At 36.3% G+C, this 21874-nt stretch overlaps 1 protein-coding gene across 2 annotated transcripts in view; it reads left to right on the forward strand.

Annotated features, from left to right (window-relative positions):
- Positions 1-21874, forward strand: part of LOC101742424 (thrombospondin type-1 domain-containing protein 4) — a 90009-nt gene that overhangs the window by 13238 nt on the left and 54897 nt on the right. Inside the window, exons 3-7 of one of the 2 annotated variants that reach the window (XM_012696559.4) lie at positions 5911-5983; positions 6378-6496; positions 17962-18082; positions 20321-20423; positions 21034-21164. In XM_012696559.4, the coding sequence (XP_012552013.1) occupies positions 5911-5983; positions 6378-6496; positions 17962-18082; positions 20321-20423; positions 21034-21164 (547 nt within the window). Of the gene's footprint in view, positions 1-5910; positions 5984-6377; positions 6509-17961; positions 18083-20320; positions 20424-21033; positions 21165-21874 lie in introns of both variants that reach the window. The other variant, XM_004933331.5, reaches the window with a different exon arrangement.

Below are 21874 nucleotides of genomic sequence, written 5' to 3' on the forward strand. Positions count from 1 at the left end.
CGCAACGTGTGAATGTGTTGAACGCGAGCTACACGGTAGGCGGAGTGAGGGGTGTAAGGTTTTTTTTGTTACGGAATTTCATGATTCCGCCGCGCACAAGGCCCGCGATAAAAGCTATGCAATAGCTTAAAAATGCAACATAAAAATTTATTTGCAATTGGCAGAATCTTGACTGCGCTTCTAGCATAGCTGATATCGATGATAGTGATTATCTACGATTAGACGGGTCGTGTGCTCATCCGCCTATAAAAGCAATAAAAGAGAAGGTTCGTTTATCATTGTGTTATAAAGTCTCACGAGGAAGGGATTGCATTATTAAATACACGCTTACATTGTAAGAATTCTTGCAAAGTGGGCAATTTCACTGCTGTCATGTCAAGCGCTAACAAGCGACAGCTCGAAGCCGGCTCGATAACAAGTCGTAACTGTATATAGCAGTGTTAAATCGTTACAATTCATAACATGAATCGTTGCTATTATTCAGTGATAGCTGATAGACGATAACGATTTTACGCATCGACAAAACTAGCTTTGCAAAATAACCATTGTGCGTATTAAGATGTCGTTCAATATCTATCCGTTTAAAATTTTAGGTACATTAAATATTGTTCTCTTGCGAATATAAATGTCTGTAACTCGTAATTTTCATTAGGCGAGTTCGTATCACCGTTTTAATTTTTAATGTTTTATTTGTAAATGATATTTTTAATCGAAATATGCTTATGCAGGATGTAAACATATGTATAAATAATTAATTATATAATTGTTATTTTAAAAGTCGATTTAAATTAATTAGAAAGTGTTTTTAGAATTAGAAGTGTTATTCTTTGAAATTAAGTAGTTCTGTATATTCGGTATATTATAGAATAATTTGTCACCACATCGCTTCATAGACCAAAAGGGCCTTTTTAAGGTGTTTAATGGGTAAGAACTCTCTATTCTCTATTCCAAATACGAAGTCCCTTTTGACACTTCTTAGAACCTAACTCTTCACGTTTCGCTTTTTTTGTTCATGGTCGTCAACATTATTTAAAAACTACACAATCAATCTAAATCATTATACAATTAATTGACACACACAATAACATAATAATAACATCTGTCTCATGGGACTTTTTTTTTTATGATTGGAGGATTACTGGTGGCCCGGAGGCCTTTCCAGTTTCACCAGGACAGGTGGGCGAGCAAAGGCTCAGCCAGGAGGGGTGGGATTTGCTAACAGCTACCCGAGCGCCTCCGAAGGAGACCTAACAGCTCAAGAGTAGCTGCTTCGCGAATGAATCTACTACCGGATCGGAATCGCGACCCGCTGAGAAGATCCGGCGAGAAACTCAGCGAGCTGATTCATGGGTTAGGTTGCACGGCGAACTCTTTGTCGAGTTCGACGAGTACGGTTACCGAGGTCCCTAAGCCTGCTCCTAGAGCTGAAGGCGTCTAGTGCAAAGGTTATTGGATCTGATGGATCCGTAAGGACGTGTCTAGGGCGTCGACGGTGACTGGCTCCTGCATGATCAGGATTCGGGGAGTAGTCAGCGGCGGCAACGATAAGGCGATTATCATGACGCATAGCCTTATCGAAGTAGCTCATGGGACTTCGTAATTGTTATAGAGTATAGTTGCATGAGGCAAAGAAAAGAAAAGAAAAGAAAGAAAGAAAGAGAAAGAGTGAAAGAGTCAAGGAATCACAAAATATGCTAGAGAATAATATATTCAACAATAAATCTTGTCTTGTACTTATTAATAACTTTTGTAAGTTACTCAAAGTACCGGAAATTCGACTATCTTGTCAGAATTACAAATAACAATTGTACCTATTTACTGAGGATAAGGAGTGTTTGTTATTTAGCACTCAGCGGTAGGTAATAATACTATTTACCTATTTCTACCGGAATGCAGTCATGCGTTCCGATTTACGTCTCAAGATCCATAACGCCATTTGCATTTTGAAAATTAGAGTCTTGTGCAAACACTTAGAGCAACAAAAAGAATAGATTTTTCACATTTCTAAAATTGCATCGCTAATGTGTCACTGTGTTACAGGAGACATGGAGTAATTATATTTGTGTGGTAGTGGCGGCGGCGGCGCGGTCTCTATAAATCCAATTAGTAATATTGACATGTTTATCTTAACTTTACTGTAGATTAATGACCCTTGTTTATTTTGATTTATATTGCACGAGATAGAGAATGCGCAGATAACAATGAATGAATCTTGCGATGTCTAATTATAGTTTTATTTCAGTGAGTCTTATTTCATGAAAATGTTAGTATTATATTGGCCAATGTCACGTCATGAAAATAAACCGTGCCGAAAATATGCTAACAAATTCATGACAAATCCCTATGCAGCATGATAAGAGGACATGACCCACCCGCACTGAACCCACCTAAAGTGGATTATGGGCAGAAAGAAGAAAAAGATTGGCCAGTATTGTTGTCAATGTCTTGTAAAAGCTAACAACAAAATTATTATGACGTCAGTGTAAGCTGTAACAGTTCCCTTGTTTCTGATCGCACTGCTTATTTGTGTCATTTAAATTAAATTCCAAAAGATAAGCTTGTTTTATTGGAAGATAAGCTTGTTTTAATCATCCTTGTAAAGCAGATACCTTGTAGATGCTTTGTCCACTGTTGTAAATTTGTAAGAACTTACTTCTCTTTTAATAAGTACTAATACGGTATACTTAAAAAAAAAACTTTTTCTTTTAGTGATTTATTTATTTATTTTTTATTGCTTAGATGGGTGGACGAGCTTGCAGCCCACCTGGTGTTAAGTGGTTACTGGAGCCCATAGACATCTACAACGTAAACGTGCTACCCACCTTGAGATATAAGTTCTAAGGTCCTACCCTTTAAACCGGAACGCTTTAATGCTTCACGGCAGAAATAGGCAGAGCGGTGGTACCTACCCGTGCGGACTCAAGAGGCCCTACCACCAGTAAAATTTTCCACTAAAGTATTGGAAATTTATTTAGATCCGCAATATATAGATCTTGATTGAGAAGCGAAATTATTTATCGATTCGAAGTTAATATTGAATTAGTATTGATTAAATTTACTAATCGATTCCTGCGTGGGAAAAGTCGCAACAAAGGCAGCCAAAAACCTCGTATTACTGATGCTCGTTCCATTCTCATAGCACGACATTCGGAGACGGAACGATTTTATCATAAAAATAACGGCGATCAGCACTTAATAAACCACTTAAGACATTCATTAGGGATTTTACAGAGTCGTTCGATCGTTTTAATGTGGAGTGTAGCTCTCCAATGGAATATGGCCTATGGACGTCTAATAGAGATGTCAGATTGCGCAATGCGGTGAGAACTGCGTGGGCGCAGTTTTACAGGGTTGCTAGTTAAAAACAAAAACAAAAAGGTTTTATTTAACACAACAGCAATATTACCGTTGCATTTTGTAGTAAGTTTCACCATGAAAGTCGAAGGTACAAATATCCGCACCTAAAAACTGAATCAAAATCTTTTTCTAAAATAAAGTAATTCAGTTGAACTTGGCTTACCGTTTTGAATACAAATTTAAACCTAAAATAGAGCGGTAATTAACGTGATATAGCAGAAATTATCTCAGTTATCATTGATTTATTGCATAGCTTCGTTAAAGCGCGACAAGACACAATTACAACCATAAAATAATAAATAACAATTAGATATTATATGAGATAAAATTTATGCTTATGATATATTATTACTGAAAATATTTATGTCACTGTCGTTTGACTTATGATTTATTTTATTGGAGTGGAGTGGAGTCTTTCGCTTGATTTGTTTATTAAGGTGCTTTAATATCTTACATTGCCTCGCATTTTTATTTACATTTCGAACCAGATTTCCGAGTTTTTATTTAACAAACATCGTCCAAGAATTAAAATGTTTGACCAATTATAAATATTCGCTATTTCGTATTATTATTCTTCTATTAGTAGCTACTAACAACCTTATTAACTTCTGCTTTTTATAAATTATTTAATGCACTATTGATATGGGTTAACGAGTTTCTAGCGTAAAATTGTTACCGTAGGCCAAACCATGAATGCCAGCGTGTTATAATAAGATATGAGTTTAAAGTATCAGCTGTTTTAATTATAGTTGTTCCGTTCAAACTAAAATGGGCTTTGCGGTAAAAATAGGCAATATGGCGCTACTTAACTGTGCGGGCATTCAATATGCCCTAATAGCAGTAAGTGCCTTTTTTCGATCGAAGCACGTAAAGAACACTACTACCCATTTTCTCTTGAACTTTAGTCAGGTCTTACAGACCGACGAGATATTCTAGGTCGAACCAAATAACTAAGTACTTTTCATGCCAGCGAGTATTCGACTCAAACACAAAGTCTATCGTTATATTTAATGCGACCATTATCCATCGATGAGACATTTTTATAATTCTTTTTCATTTTTATAATTATAATTCTTCATTTTTATAATACTTTTGTTCAACGAATTCTACTTTTCGTTGTATAAGGATTTCAATTGTAAATTTTAGGTGAACATTTACCGAAATATTTTTGAAACATCTTTTCAATTACATTTTCTTTTCATTATATCTAAATATAATAGTAGTGCTAACCTTATCAGCCCTAAAAAACGAATACTCCAAATTGGGAAAGCAATTTGAAAAACAAAGTGAATCAGTGTCAGAATCACCCACGCGTCTATCCGTTAGGTTTAAGCTTGAACATTTGTCTGTTTATCTCCAGACAATAATGTTCTGAGAATGTTGCCAGTCACAACAGAGTTAGGGAGATAATAATGTGTTGGTACAACAAGTTATACTGAGTTCAAATGTCACATTTATGGAGTTGTTAGTAGAGATGAGTAATCAAACAACATCGATCGGTTCCCATCGATATTACTGCAATTCACACAATAAAAACACATAATTGTGTGTCTCGTGAACCGTCTTTAAGGGTGATTTTTTTTAGTTTTAGTACTACTAAGTGGAGGAGACCATTTCAACTAGTCTAGAGTTGAAATCGGTAAGCAGTGGATTGACTCTGCCATTGCTGACGTCCATGTGCGACAGTAACCACTTACCATCAGGTGGGCCGTATGATCGTATGCTTGCCAGGGCAAAAAAAAATTCACTTCTCAAGCTTTGAACTCTAATCGTAATCAAAATAGCAATTTTATGCCATATCTACTGAACTACTTCACGTATTACATAGAGCACGGCTCTTCCTTGCTTATGATTGACAAATAGCATGTCAATAAGTTTTGAAGTGGTGGCTTTTAACGCATGCCGGTTTTTCCGAGATTTCGTTGTTTTGTTCAATAACGTATGAAAAAAATCAGATTGGCTCTACGATTAAGTTTTCACGAAAGCAAATGCGGTACATAATTACGTCTCTTTTTTATTTTATTGCCCTTGTAGGCAAATGAGCATACGGCCCAGCTGAGTGGTTACTGTTGCCCATGGACGTCAGTAATTAGAGGGGCAGAGCCAACTTGCTGCCTACCGTATCTGCGCAAGAAAATTTCAAATTAAAACGTAGTAGCACCTGTCTTAAAACTTGATTTTGAACCCTGACTAACATTATACTATCTATTCACTTAATAAAATAACTGATGAAAGTAGACGTAGTACTGGAGGAGATCGTCGTCACATTAATTTTTCGGATATTGAGTGAGGTCTGGTCTTCATTTTACTTAGGCTACAAGTGTCTGACTATTTGTAATTCGACAGTCACGTCCTGTTGTATTTATTCTGTGAGACACATCTAGGACCAGTACACACAGACCTCGGATGTAACCTTTTGTAAAGACACTAACGCCGATAGTCTCGGAAATTGTGGTACAATAGTGAGGCTCTTTAGCTACTATGCCAACGAGGCACCTAAGTTTTAAGATTCACAAGTCAGCTTTTTAATGCACTTTCATTTTTAATTTTCAGGATAGCTGCTCTATTGCAAATCGTTATGACAGATTCAACAACAAATAACACAACAACTATGGCGCCGACACAGGTAAGAAAATGTTCGTTTTTATTTGGGTAGCTGATTAGTTTACGCTTGTTATTGGGTGCAGTCACTGGAGCATAAAGTTGAATTCTTGATTTAATTAGATTATGAGCTTCCCCATTCAAACCGGAACATGATTGCTTTGCGGCAGATATAAATAAGGCTGTAGAACTTATCTACGAAAGCTCATAGAGGTTGCAGCTTTCAGTTTAAATATTTTTTATTTATTTTTTAAGTTGTATTGAAATATGTAGTTATATTGATGATTTGACAGTCAAAATCAAAATACTTCTGAATCTTTCCTTAGCACAAGTTAAAAAGTATTTTCCGTATTCAGTTGAAAACTAATTTATAGGGGGTTCGATTTTAGAAGCTGATGTATCTAATTGTTAAATTACAGATGACAACAGCGGAACCTTCAAGTTCAGGTTACGCGTGGAGCGTTTGGGGTCGATGGAGTCCTTGCTCTAGGACCTGCGGCGGTGGTGTGTCAGTACAAGAGCGACAGTGCCTGCCAAGGTTATTGACAGCGTTAGTATTTTTATGCTACATCTCCAGCCGTTGAATCCTAATGTATTTTATGATTATAATAATCTATCGATATATATAAAAATGAATTGCTGTTCGTTAGTCTCGCTAAGACTCGAGAACGGCTGGACCGGTTTGGCTAATTTTGATCTTGAATTATTTGTGGAAGTCCAGGGAAAGTTTAAAAGGTAGATAAATATGAAAATGATCGGAATTTAATAAAAATAGCAATTTTGTTTTACCTTTGATGTGTCCTCCGTCGGACGGATTCCTTTTGTTTGATTTAAGTTTATTTTATACAAAAGTTTAGGTCTTTTATTTATTGATTGAGGCACTACGAAGTCTGCCGGGTCAGCTAGTCAATAATAAAATTTAATATGTACGAAGCGAAGCGAGGGCGGGTCGCTAGTATTTTAATAAATAGGATATGCAGAATAAGGCCTATGCTAGATTTCAATAGGGTTTCGTTTACAAATACTCTTACAAATCAAAAACTGGGATCTGCAATACCGAAGCTATACACGTATTATCGAATAACACGAAATCAAAACCAGTTCAATTAATTCACGATGTTCGCTGATCTTAATTAAACCGTATCAAGTTGTATCAGCGTCAATGACATGTCGGTGGCAGTTAGCTGTCACATTTGATTAGCGACCCGTTTGCCTCTATCTAACCATTGACACTTGTGATTCGTCGATCGTAAAGCGTTTCAACTCAACTCAATAACAATGTTTCGCGGTTTGGGTGGTCTTCGTTGTAGAATTCACAAATGTTCAGTGTCAATCACTGAAGTATGAAACCCGTGGAAATGAAACGTCAACAAAAAATGCGTGCCATTGTGATGTCATCTGGCCGCTAAACATGACGGTTTTGGTGCTGCCCAGAAGATTTTAATGTTATTAGGTTTTATCGAGAAACGCTCTTGGTTAATTTTATTTTAATTATTGTTGAGTATTATGTAATTATTTGTAGAATTTATACTTTAATAGAAAGTAAGTATATTTTTATGTGCAAAGATGATGTGATTTAGATGTGTGAAATCTAAGACAAGTTCGTGCTTCAAATTTGTCAAGTAAACGATATGACGATTTTTAAAAGTTGCTACACTGATTTTGTAAAGTTGTCGTTTGACAATACGTCGTTTGACATATGGCGTAGTACAGTGCCATCTGCCCATTTCTAGCATGCTAAATTTTATCGTCGCTTCATATGTTGCCGTATCGCTCGCACTTGCATATATGCCGGAAAGGGTTGAAAGCTTTATGTCGGCGATAAAACGTTAGCATGCTAGCTATGCTGTTTTGCATATCAAAATAAGAGTACGTGTTTTTCTTAGACTACTTACCTCTCTATTACAATCTATTTTAATTGTGTTGCTGACTCTAAAGTCCGTAACACACTACCGCAACGCACCTCAAAGTAGGTGCGCCGATGGTGTCAATGTGTATTTCGGTTATGTCGAAAAAAATGTTGAAGACTAGCAAGCAATAGATAACTATCGTTTTGTGCCCGTAATCTAGAGGAATGTGATAGTGCTGTCAATTGTCACGTTTGATTTAATGTTATTGAGTTCGTTTCGTTGTTGCCACATGTAATTGAGAGATCGATCCGTGTTTGACCTTAGTAATTTAGAGGCGTACGTGAATCGCACTACAAAATGCGATAGGGCTTTTAAATTATCTATACTAAAATATTATAAAGAGGAAAGATTTGCTTGTTTGTTTGTATTGAATAGGCTCCGAAACTAATGAACCTATTTGAAAAATTCTTTCACTGTTTGGAAGCTACACTATTCCCGAGTGACATAGGCTATAATCTTGTTTGAAAAAAAAATAGGGATTCTTACTAAAACTCCAATAAAGCAACCCAAGGTGTAAAAAAATGACTTAAAATATTCTTTACATCGCGTGCCCTACGAAAACTATTGATGATATAATAAAATAATGTACCACGACTTTGTAGAACACATTATTATTTACAAAAAGAATCGCGACAGCATATGTCTAACTATTATATTATATTAACTATGCCGCAATAAGTGTTCTTTTATTTAAAAAAATAAAACAACGTTAAATATCGTTGAAATTTTTGTTAAAGGCTCGAGCGGAGCCGGAGCGGGCCGTTTGTATTGAATAAAAAAAACCAGTTAATTGAAGTTATTCGCCAACCATTATTACAATCGGTTCAAAGGTTAAACATGGCTTGGCAAGTGCAAGGTTTTTATCTTCGAAATTAAGTTAATGGAAACCCCGCAGCGTCGGGCTGTAACAAGCTCTCGTTGTAGCCCATTGATTGTCGGCTTGCTTCACACTGAACGGTGCTACAGACATGTAATTTAATAAAATAGTTTTATTAAATCGAACCTCGTTAACTTCCTCTGATGGGAGTTTGCTTTATGACACCGTGATGAGTTTTCTCGGCCTAATCAAAGCTACGTAGCTTGTGACTTAAGAGGTTTTTTAGTTGCAATAAAAATACGATTACGTAGTATGTATTCATTTTCGTTACTCGATATAGAACAATTGGCATTTTACTTAAACAAGTGGTCCCGCAGTAGTCGAAATTCGACTATAAATAAATGAAATTATAAGTTTCAACATTATTATGGTCCTATTGTTACAGTTTTCGCCAAGACTACACTATAGATAAATACTCGTAATATTAAAGATAAACAATACTAACCTATTTTCAATTTGACTACAGACTTTAAGCAATAACAAAAGTTTGACAATACTTCAGTGCAATAAACAAAGAGTATATGTGTGTGTGTGTGTGTCAAATACATGGTAGGTGTACAATGTTTTCTTTATTGATTTAATGTATCTTTTAAGCAATATTTAAAAAAAAAATTAGCATTGTGCACTTCTTCTCAATATTCTCTATAAGTGCGGAAAATTTCATACTCCTCCGTCCGCGCAATTTTCGTAAAAACGGATACAAAGTTTTTGCTTCACGTATTAATATATAGATAATTTGTTTCAGGCAGTAGTATCGAAGTGATGTTACGCATGAATGCATCTTTATTCGATCCTTGAGGCTTGTCAATCAAGCGGTAAAGTTTTGTAATGAGCCCGCGATTACTATCAATTTTATAAGGAGGAGATATGTTGTTTTTTATTGACATTCGCCAGCTACTCATGAGTGATTCTGTTCTGAAGGGAAAATAATTGATATAACAAAGTCACTCAGTGACACCATTAGCTTCGAGGCGAATTAAAAGACATTGCTATTTATTTTAAAATTAGTTTTAAAGATATGGTTTGTCGAGTCTTCTCAGTAAGTAACCTAATGGTGATGGTTTTCAAAATCTGCTTTAAATTACAAAGAGATAGGTAATGATGATTTCAGTTAGATGTATCTTTTATTTTACGTTATGAATTATGTATATTTTGTATTGGACTAAATGGGTGAATGATCACACGACCCATTTAGTGTTAAGTTGCTACTTACACAGACATCACAACCACCTTTTGTTTCTATTGCAATGAGACATGAGACGTAAATCTTTTTTTTTTGCTTACATGGGTGGACGAGCTCACAGCCCACCTGGTGTTAAGTGATTACTGGAGCCCATAGACATCTAAGGTCTCAGTATAGTTACAACTGCTGCCCCACTCTTCGAACCGAAACGCATTACTGCTTCACGGCAGAAATAGGCAGGGTGGTAGTACCTACCCGTGCGGACTCACAAGAGGTCCTAGCACCAGTTTACCAGTGATTTACTGTGCGAAAGGCACTCGCACACGTTCGTGCGATTCATAATATAAGTTCTATCTTGCATAGATACCTACAAGATAGTATGTGCATATTAGATTAATTAAAATGGTATATTTGAAATTATTTCCCTACTTCGTTCCCAAGTAGGTGGAAGTTATTCATGCCGTGTTATTAGTAACTTTTTTGCTACATTATTTGGAATTTTTACTTAATCTATGTATATTTTGATATGATAATCTTAACTGGCCGGCGGAAGGGATTAGAATTAACAAAGATCGGCTTACACACCTCAGATTCGCAGACGATATTGTCTTATTTTCTGAAACAAGCAAAGGATTAGAAAGAATGATAACAAGTTTAAATGAAGAAAGCGAAAAGGTGGGCCTCAAAATGAACGAAAATAAAACAAAAATAGTTACTAATGATTACATTAACGCCATATACTTGAACGGAAAGCCCCTTGAATATGTGAGCAATTACATATACCTGGGAAAACAACTATCATTCGATGACAATAATGAAGAACTAGAGGTGGAGCGGCGTATCAACATGAGTTGGAAAAAGTTTTGGTCCCTGAAGGAAATCTTGAAAGGGGAATTCCCCCTTTACCTAAAGAAAATTGTGTTGGATACCTGTGTCCTACCTACTCTTACATACGGATGCCAAACGTGGACATTCAGCACCAAAACAAAAAATAAACTAATAACATGTCAAAAAGCAATGGAAAGAAGCGTACTAAAAATAAGAAAAATACAAAAAGTAAAAAGCGAAAAAATTAGACAAAAAACTAAAGTTATAGATGCCTTACAATATGCTTTAAAACAGAAATGGCAGTGGGCAGGACATATAGCAAGACGCACAGACAAAAGATGGACATTACAGACAACTATGTGGAAAGGACCAAGAGGAAAAAGAAGAAGAGGGCGCCCTAGAAAAAGATGGATAGACGATATAAAAGCGATAGCAGGAAGCGATAAGGAAAGCCATGGACAAAGTAATTTGGAAGAAGCTGGAGGAGGCCTTTACCCGAGAAGGGGTTCCGATCATTGATACAGGAGAAAGCAACGTTAGCGAATAAAAGAAAATTAAAGAAATTCTACCCTAGTATATTTAGATATTAAATCGCATGTAATATATTATCATTATGGATTGGAAATAAACAGGCTTTATTATTATTATTATTATTATGTATATTTTAGGAGATAGCCTTTTTTAGAAAGGGAAAGTTTGCGATAGAGATATATTTTGTTTTAATAAATAACCATCATCCAAGGTAATAAAAATTTGTTTGTTTAACTAACTTAAGTTTTGCATTATTGTATCTACGGTATTAATATTGTAGGTTATCAACAAAATATCAAAAAAAAAAACACCATCTCTACTTACGTATCTTTAGTTTCTTTCTTTTTTATGACTAAATAAAGTAATCGAGACTTGAGTCAGGTACTTTATTTCCCACTGACGGAAACGTACCTACGCTATGTGATCATGTAAATTCATAATAGGCTTTATGAGTATGATCGATTGCCTCGTCTCGTTTGTCATTTGTCAACACGTTTTAAGTAAAGTGAATTTCCTTACAAAAATCATTTCCTCCAGTTTTGAACTTAGACATAGTTGCATCGCTCGATGAAAGTATAGTTCTTCTTCTTCTTCTTCTTCGTCGCTTTCTTCATTGCTGAAGGTCGTGTCCCTGAAACTTGACCGTTGCCTGTCTCGTGAGCTCTTTCCATCTCGTCCGGTCCTCAGCTGCTCGAATGGCGGTTGCGACTGGCAACCCAGTTAGAGCGGTTTCTTGATGACACCAACGGCTAGGTAATCGGCCGCGGGGTCTCTTTCCTTCTACTTTGCCCGTGACAATCACTTTGTCCAAGTTATCTGACTGTCGGCGGGCAATATGACCGAAGTAGCTGAGGATCCTCTGGTAACAGATTGTTGAGAGCCTGACTCTGATGCGAAAAGTATAGTATAGGCTTCATATCCTTTCAACCCAAGCCACTTCAAACAGGTTGAGAGCTTAATACATCTCGGATGTTTGGCAGACGATCATAGATTATGAATAAACATTACAGCCTAAAGAAACAAAACTAAACAAATATTCATTCCATTATTCAAACAATGAGAAACATTATTAAGCAACTGAGTGTATTAAAACTAGATAACACGGGTCGGGTTAATTAAAACGACGTTAGGACGAAGGATTAATACGGTCAGTTACAGAGTCCTGTTAGATGGATAAATAGCTAATCAAAATACCGTCACTCTTAATTAGTTCGGGTGCCGGCGGCGCTCTCCTTAACGGGTCTCTTGGTCAGTCAGAAATATAGGTTAATTTAAATACGTGATCTGTTTCTTAACATGTATGCTCGGAACTTGACCGGTAACATTAATTTAAGCCCCTTATCTAAAATCAATACATTCGTTATCGTTACTAATACACTGAAATGAATGGTAGAAACTCTTGACTACTTTTTTCAATAAAAAGAATGAACATATTTTTGATTGCACCAGGTTGGTAGACGAGTTCACGGCCCAAATGGTGCTAAGTCGTTAAAAATTGAAGATTAAAATTGTAAATTATAACGGCTATCCCATTTTCTGAGCTTAGATTCTGAAGGTGATTGAAGGTGCTTATTTAAGAATCTCTATCATCAGTAATTACGTTAATTATCTGTATATTAACACGTGGAGCAAAAACTAACTACCGTAATGAAAAGCCGAGTGAAGGTAGACCGCGTTCCCCGGAAAGCTCTGGAGGAAGTTGAAGTGCGGCACCATCGAGTACACCGAGAGAGCTGGTGATCGTGTCGCCGGCAGCTGTCGGCCTGGCATCTGGGGTACGACGTGATGGATGCTCGTGAGTGTGCTTTGCGTCAACCTTGTCCCGCCGTCTCAGTTATCCCGACAAGGTTCCGGCCCAGTCCGGGGTCGGGCGCCGGCTGTGAGCCTCAGGAGTTATTAGTGAGGTTCAACTCCCACAAACCCCAGTCACCGCGCGGGTGGGGAACCGGTGATTTTCTCCGGTATAAAAAAACCTCCGCAATTGAACATGGGCATAGTCGCATCGCGCGATACAGGCATCTCGCGCGTCTTTTCTTTTTGGCGACGACGACTATAGACAGGATATTAACTACTTTTACACTAAGAAGAGTACAATTTATTTTAATTTCGATCCATAAAGTTATTGTTTTGTGTCGGGAATACGGATTATGAGAAAACAAAGGAGATCACTGTAATTGAACCAGAAAATAACCCATTCTCACCAAAAAGAAACTACCTTTAGCACTCACAAAAACACTGTGTGAACATTTTGTGAGCTAAACTTCATCTGTAGAGCGATCAAATGAGGCATAAATGACACATGGCCACGCTCACATGTAACATCTTTAATTATTATTAAACATGCGTAGTAAGAGTATCCTGCTGATAGCACCTATAACATCCTCGACAAATTGGTAGGGACGTCATTTGTCATGCGGCTTTCACGCGGGACGCATGTTTCATTACCAAGGCAATAACGTTGTCATGAAATATTGCCGTGTACTGACCGTGTATATTCTTTATTATTTTATTTTGTATTAGATCTTCGATCTTTTTATTTTTGATCCCGGGGCGTTTGCATACAGCTGGTAAATTTGACTTGTCGTGTTCTTCTATTTCTAAATAATGCTTTATCAACAAGGAAGACGATAAATTGAGAAATTGAGTTAATAGGTTTTTAAAGATACGGATAAGTTAGAGATGTATGTTAGAGAAAATTATATTATTTATTAAATTAATTATTATTGCAAGTTCGAAAATTTATAATCGTTTAAATACTCACAAATTAAATATTCAACTCATTATGTTCTAAACGCCAAGACCGCTGGTAAATTCTTGGATGGGTGCCGACATTTACGTTGATGATGTCTATAGGCTCAATCATCCGAGTGGACTGTGATCTCGTCCAGCCAAATAGGCAATAAAAATATATATGAAAGGATGCGACTATGGTGCGTTTTAAATTAAAAAAAATTGCGTAGTTGTATGTTCACGCACCACCATTTCATATATTATAGTATTCAATTGACAAAAGGCCCTTGTTTCGTCTGTCCATTTAACACGTTGACTGCCATGTAGGTCATCGGTTCCCTACGTGGCGCACTGAAGTAATTATGTCGATTTCTCTCTTCGATCTTCTTACTAAGGTGCCGGAATATCTAGTAGGCTCTAGAAAAGAGAAATTTGAAGATGCCGAGAGTGAATCTATTTCTAAGAAACCTAAAATACTAGAACATACATTAAAACCAACAAAAGAAGTTACAGTTAGGCCATGCAGACGCTTAGTAACAGAAATCGACATAATGACTTCAGTGCGCCACGCAGGGTTCTGGCGACCTACATGGCAGTCAACGTGTTAAAAAAATTATAAGCTTTGGTAAATAAGATTTGACGTAAGTTCTTTTATTTCTACCCTAACTAAATCCAACATAATTGAATGCATAAAACCTCGGCTACTGGAAATGAAAGTTTTGCTTAGGACTTACAATTTAATTTGCCTCCTAGTCTTAATCTCTGAATGGCGCCAAGAAACTTAAAGATCCAGTTATACTTATCTTTTTAACTTGTACTTGATAAACGGTTCAGATGGAACTAATCCTTTACTCTCCGGACATGAATATTCAAAGCGGCTTACATAAAATTAAAACATGTGACCCTCTTACAAGCACAGTACGTTTCTTAAAGTTGTTTGGAGATAGCTATAAAGTACACATATACCAGTATATTGATGCGATATCAATTTGATTTGTGAAAACGGCCAAATTGAAATAAAATCCAGTTAAACGCAAATCAAATTGTACTCTATAATTAATATTAAAAGAATACACAATTATAAGCTCATCGTCAAATGTTATTAATTTATCCTTTTTATTACGAACCAATGTAATAAAGTTTTTTTTTGTTTTTTTTGTTTATTGCTTAGATGGTTGGACGAGCTCACAGCCCATCTGGTGTTAAGTGGTTACTGGAGCCTATAGACATCTACAACGTAAATGCGCCATCCACCCCAAGATACAAGTTCTAAGGTCTCAAGTATAGTTACAACGGCTGCCCCACTCTTCAAACCGAAACGCATACTGCGTCACGGCAGAAATAAGAAGGGCGGTGGTACCTACCCGCGCGGACTCACAAGAGGTCCTACCACCAGTCTTGTGAATGAATTTATTTTACGACATATTTTTATTGTGGATTGCTAATAATTATACGATACAGCAAAAATAAATTAAGAAATAAGCATAGGGGTTTTAGTAAAATATAATAATTGTAAAAAATCAATATCTATCAAACAAAGGTAAGGATTACATGTTTGACGAAGACCATAAATACATAGATGACATAGTCAGGGTAAATTTATTCGAAGTAAAAACAATATAAATATTATCTAAAAAGAAAGGAAACGTTTTTACTTTTGCTATCACTGCATTATGAATAATACTATTTAATGGGTTTTTTATCACTTATTTAATTTTAATGAGTTTCAGATATTTTAATGCTACTGCTTTTTCAATTTTTTTTATTCCTACCTATGCTGATAGCCTTGAGAGGCTATTTCAGCTTCACCCTAACGTGTGTAGGTGAGCTCACGGGGCTCAAATCGGAAATTTGCTAACACTGACCCTAGCAAGAGTAGTGCTTCGCAGAATCTGCCACCGGATCAGAAACGCGACCCACTGAGAAGATCCGGCGAGAAACTCAGTGGGCTGTGTCTATGGGTTAATTCGCTCGTTGAGCCCTTCGTCGCAAGCGACGGGTTCGACGAGGACGGTGACCTGTGCCTAAAAGCACCGTTAATGGATCGGGAGGATCCGTAATGACGTGCTTTGGGCGATTTCGACTGTTTACCATTCGGTCTACAGGATCGGGTATGTAGTTTCCAGCGGCCACGACAAGAGGGTTTTCATGTCGTGCCGCCTTCTCGAATTGTAAGAGTCTATCCGTGTTTACGGCAAGAAACAATAGTATTTAAGAGCGATGCTCGAAAATTTATTATTCGTTGTTAATTTACGTCTGATTTGTGCAACTAGTAAATGAGTAGACTAGTATCAAAGCCGGCAATGTGACTTTTGGACAATTATTGGTAAATCAGAAAAACGAATTATTGACTTTGTATTCCATTGGCAGCCACAAAACTCTTCTGAACGACATCTTAGATAAATAACAGGTTAAGTATTAACCTTTATTTAATGCAGGTTTTGAACCGTATTCTTTGAAGGAGACGATTATATTCAAATCAATCTGTATTGACATATCAATAACATTTTTTTGTTCAAATGCACAGATTGCCACCTTTGATAATAGAGGACTCAAATGTCTGTTTCCTAAAGCTTTCATTATTCAACGCAATTAGGGGCGTTCACCTCTATATGGCTTGCGGGTAATCAGACTCTGAGTTAGTTGTCGCCAATACCTTGTATACTATTGGCGATACGATTGAATGTGTATTTGATTAATGTTAGTTTAGAATCAAATAAATTAAATTAAAAAACGCCTTAAATTCCGTCACGCACTTTTGAATCTCAATGTAATTGAGATTTCGGTTCTATAGTTCACCAGACCGAAATGAGAGACAGCTTCGCTTCAGGACGGATAGTGTAAATTCCTGCTAATTGACAACAGGCTTTACTACTAGAAAATGATGATTGAGAATGAATTCATAGGCTTAGAAGTTTCAAGGTTACCCAAAGAGCGATAGAGAGGGGGCTGTGCTTGGAAATTGTCTACGAGACAGGACAGGTTGAATCAGGAGATTTGCAGTAGAATCATGATGACCGTCAGAGCTCAAAGGATTGCGAGATTGAGAGAGAGAGGTTATTCTTTATTGCATACCAAAAAAAAAAGCAAAACATTAAATACAAAAAAAGTACAATTGGCAGTCTTATCGCTAAGAGCGATATCTTCCAGACAACCATCAGGTGGACAATAATAATTTGACAACAAATTTAAGTGAAGTATTAAGTGAACTATTTAAAAGCTTATGTGAAGTATTTAAAATTGAAGTGCCATTAGACGGGGTACATTATTCGTAGAATAAATGTACACTGAGAAAAATTTTTTCGGATGACAGCGGTGTAGAGGAAGACGTAGCGTCGGTAGACCTCCCACAAAGTAAGCCTAAGATCTCGAGAACCTACTGGATGCAGGCAGCGCAATACCCGTTGTGACGATCCTTGTGCAATCTAGGCTAGATCCAACACTGGGCTGAAAGAGATCTCGTTGTTCTGCCTACGCGTAAATTTATAAATAGTTAGCAATACATGATTATCTTAGTACACCAATATTTATACAACCATTTTGTCCAATAAAAACACAAGTTTTCAAAAAGAAAAATGTTTGATTTTAAGTATAATATGTGTTTTATTAATCCATCTGCCTACGTTTAACATAACATAAGCATTGGGGGAGGGTGATGGGAAAGATGTGCTCCGCACTAAACGTTTTACTTTCCCCTCTTTGCCTTTTCATGAGTTCTGCTTCATGCGAGGCTCGGACGTGGGTTGTTGAGCGACAGGAGGTTTAAGTCGGTTCGACTCCGACATACCCCGCCCGCCATCCCTAGTGGAGGGTGGGAGTCCGGCGACTTCCTCCTGACCTAAAAAAAAAGGCTTGAATTAAGGACTTTAATAATTAATTCTAAAAATCCTATTCTTTTTGAAAGTTATTATTAAATTTTATGTTTGTTTCCTTATTTGTTACAGACCTCGTAATCTTCAAGTGAACAGTAACGAAACGACACCTGTCCTAACAGTTCGAGTTACAAGACAAATCAACAAAGGATGCCTTGGGGTCGACAGAAGATACCACGAGTGCAACACACAGGTGAAACAATGCTTTGATAACTTTGGTTGTTACTTTAGAATAGGTTCTTATTTAAAAAAACACCTGTGAAACTCTGAGACTGCCGCGGTAAAGCTATTGCATAGCATTTTTTATCAAAATATGCAATTATAATTAGACAATAATCATTTAATATTAAATCAGTAATAAAATAAGACCACGCTATATTTATAAACATTAACAAAAGTAAAACATTAACTGTCCCCTTCACACTCATAACCTAGACCGCGCGAGAGAGAGATGGGCAGACTTTTCATGATGCGCATGCAGTGCGACGTCACGCCACGTGCTTATTCATAAACACTACACAAGCGCAACTTGTGAATGTGTTGAACGCGAGCTACATGGTAGGCGGAGTGGGGGGTGCTAGGTTTTATTTTCGTTACATAATTTCTTGATTCGGTCGCCACGCTCAAAGCCCGCTATAAAAGTTATGCAATAGTTTAAAAAAAATTAAATATTGTATACCTAAATTTAGGTAAATTTTATGAAGCTTTATTGTATACGATAATGTATTTAATAATAACCTTAGATAAATCAAGACATCAGATATACAAGACTAATAACAAACGACTAAAGTTTTTGGTGTGGTTTGAATAACTTCTTTTATTTGCTGAGGAAATAAGATTTTACGATTTACCTGGTGTTAAGTAAATACCGAAGCCCTTAGAAATAACAATGTGTCATAATGAATTTGATTATTGGCTATCCTACCATACAAAATGGAACACATAATTGCTTTGCAGTAGAAATAGGCAGTAAAGATCCCACAGTGACAGTTCGTTGTATCCACGTTAATATCCGTTGTTGCTCTATGGATATCCGATTAGAAAAAAACCTCTGTGCTCTATGTAGGACGATTATTTACGAGCGAGATGTTCAAAGCATGATTCTGTTGTCAATAATTTAGCCGCGTCACTCAGACGATTTCCATGATCTTCCTTTACCTCTGATCTACTTAATTTAATTCAAATTACTTAAAAAAAAAACGAAATTTGATAAATTTTTAAGAAACGAAAGATTTACGTTCGTATATGAGCTGGAAAATTCATGTGTAATAAATAAATAAATAATTTTCTACAAGAAAATAATTTTGTTATAGCAACAATATCATGCTATAGTTATAGACAATGTGCATTTTTTCAATTAATAACTCATTTCGTTTCGCTCTGTTAATATGTACCTGCTATCTTATATTTAGATGGCAAAGACGTATACATAATATATATTTTAGTAGGTTAGGGTTAGTAGGGAATGAATATTTTGTACTAAAATCTCTTGTACGCATTTATTTATGTAGATTTTGATTTAGTGATGATAATAAACAGAAGTAAAATTTGCATTTCCATTGTTTAACGACTGTATGGTGTTAAATACTCCTGACACAGAAAATGTGTTTGCCAGTTAATAATGTCACGCTTTTGTTATGTATTTTGTAGTAACACTTTGAAAGTGAAATAGCATTCGACAAATTCTAAAGTAGGTTTATTTACTTTGCCTTTGCAATTTTACAAATAGACACGCATTTTGCTATATCTTTAATACATATATCATAAGGAAATCTTTTAATGTAGTTTTTTCTAAGTTCTGACATCTAAACTATCATTGCCACGTACCATCCGGCTATGGAATGAGATCCCCTTCACGGTGTTTCCTGAGCGCTATGACATGTCCTTCTTTAAAAGAGGCTTGTGGAGAATATTAAGCGGTAGGCAACGGCTTGGCTCTGCCTCTGGCATTGCTGAAGTCCATGGGTGACTGTAACCACTCACCATCAGGTGGGTCGTATGCTCGTCTGCCTACAAGGGCATTAAAAAAAAATATCTGTGAGACCTATGCTAAATGAAACCGATTTACGGAAATATCGGTATTCGTTTAATCCTTCTTGTATGGACTGATAGACCAATAACTTTAACTATCATCATTCTACTGACGTCCTCTACTAGACATTGATCATCTCGTAAGGTTCGCCATAATAACCATACCGGAACTGCCAATAACCAACCTGCGACCTTTAACTGGTCGTTACTCCACCATATACTGACTATACTGAGACCTTAGAACTATATCTCAAGGTGTGTGGCGCATTTACGTTGTAGATGTCTATGGGCTCCAGTAACCACTTAACACCAGGTGGGCTGTGAGCTCGTCCACACATCTAAGCAATAAAAAAAAAAAATTGTACTACAGTTCTCAAATTTTTTTTATGTTTTGTTACAGCCTTGTGCAGGAGGCGTTCTGAATACGCGCGCAGAACAATGTAGTTCCTTTGATAGAAGACCATTTAGAGGAAGGTTTTACACATGGATTCCATATGTTGACGGTATGTTTGAAGAGTTACAAGGAAGCGAGATTGGTTGTTTTTTGTTTATTTGATTTTACTAACATTGCTAAATTATTTCACGGTAAGCTAGGTACGACTATATACATCACGGTGTATCAAATCAAATCAAATAAAATCAAATCAATTTTTTTTTATTCAACATAAATGAAAGTACATACTTGTTGAACGTCAAAAGAACTACCGCTAATTCATAGAAACTAGCCTCCGTCCTGAGAAGAATTGACAAGAAACTCAGCGGACATGTTTTTTTTTTTTTTTTTTGTATTATATGATATATACCTATTGATGCAGACATAAATCAAGTATGTTTTTAAAATTAAATGTAAAATTACTTTGGACCAGAATTTAGTGAGTTGGTACGAATATAAGTTCAAAACACCCACATCTATAATAGTAAAGAGTGTAGTACTGTAAGAACATCGACTTTAGAACTCACATCCTGAGATGGGTGGCGCCACTTACATTGTAGATATCTATGATTGTAGATATCTCCGTTAACCATTTAACACCAGCTGGGCCTTGAGCTCGTTTAGCCATCTAAGCAATAAAAAAAAATTGACCCATCTTAATTTTTCTTGGTTTATTTCAGGTAATGCGCCATGTGCTTTGAATTGTAGGCCTATGGGTCAACAATTCTACGCGACTCTGTCCATAGTTGACGACGGCACCCCTTGTACTCAAGACGGACTCCCTGCTATTTGTGTGCAGGGTACTTGTAAGGTGAGTTTAATTATACTAGGGGTCCCGTAGTAGTCGAAATTCGACTATAATTAATTGGAATTGTAAATTTGTACACTATTATGATTGTATTTTATACAAATTTCGCCAAGACTACACTATAAAAAATATTAAAAAAGACAAACAATATTTAATCTATTCTCAATTTGACAACGACGTCAAGAACAAAAGTTTGACAATAAATACCTATAGTATGCATGCGTGTGTGCGCCAAATACATGGTATGTAGTGTGTGTAATGTTTTCTTTATTGATTTAATGTATCTTTTATGCATTATTTTTAAAAAATATTAGCATTGTGCACTTCTTCTCTATATTCTCTATAAGTGTGGAAAATTTCATACTCCTCCGTCCGCGCAATTTTCGTAAAAAGGGATACAAAGTTTTTGCTTCACGTATTAATATATAGATAAGCAAAACATTCCAAAATTTTATATACACCATTCAGTTTATGCTCTATGATATCTAGCGCGAATAAGTATTTATTTTTAGACAAACCGACTAGCATTTGTTATTTAATTGATTACTGGAGACTGCCGCTGATTACTGGAGATCGCAACGTGAATGCCGTCACCCACTTTGAGATAAGAGGTCTTTATTATGTAGTACGATGTCTGTCTCACTCATCAAACCAGAACGCATTAGTATAAATAAGCAGATTGGTTGGTACACCCGTTCTAACTAATAATAATA

The sequence above is a fragment of the Bombyx mori genome, chromosome 19 (assembly GCF_030269925.1).
Source record: "Bombyx mori chromosome 19, ASM3026992v2".
NCBI classification, from domain to species: domain Eukaryota; kingdom Metazoa; phylum Arthropoda; class Insecta; order Lepidoptera; family Bombycidae; genus Bombyx; species Bombyx mori.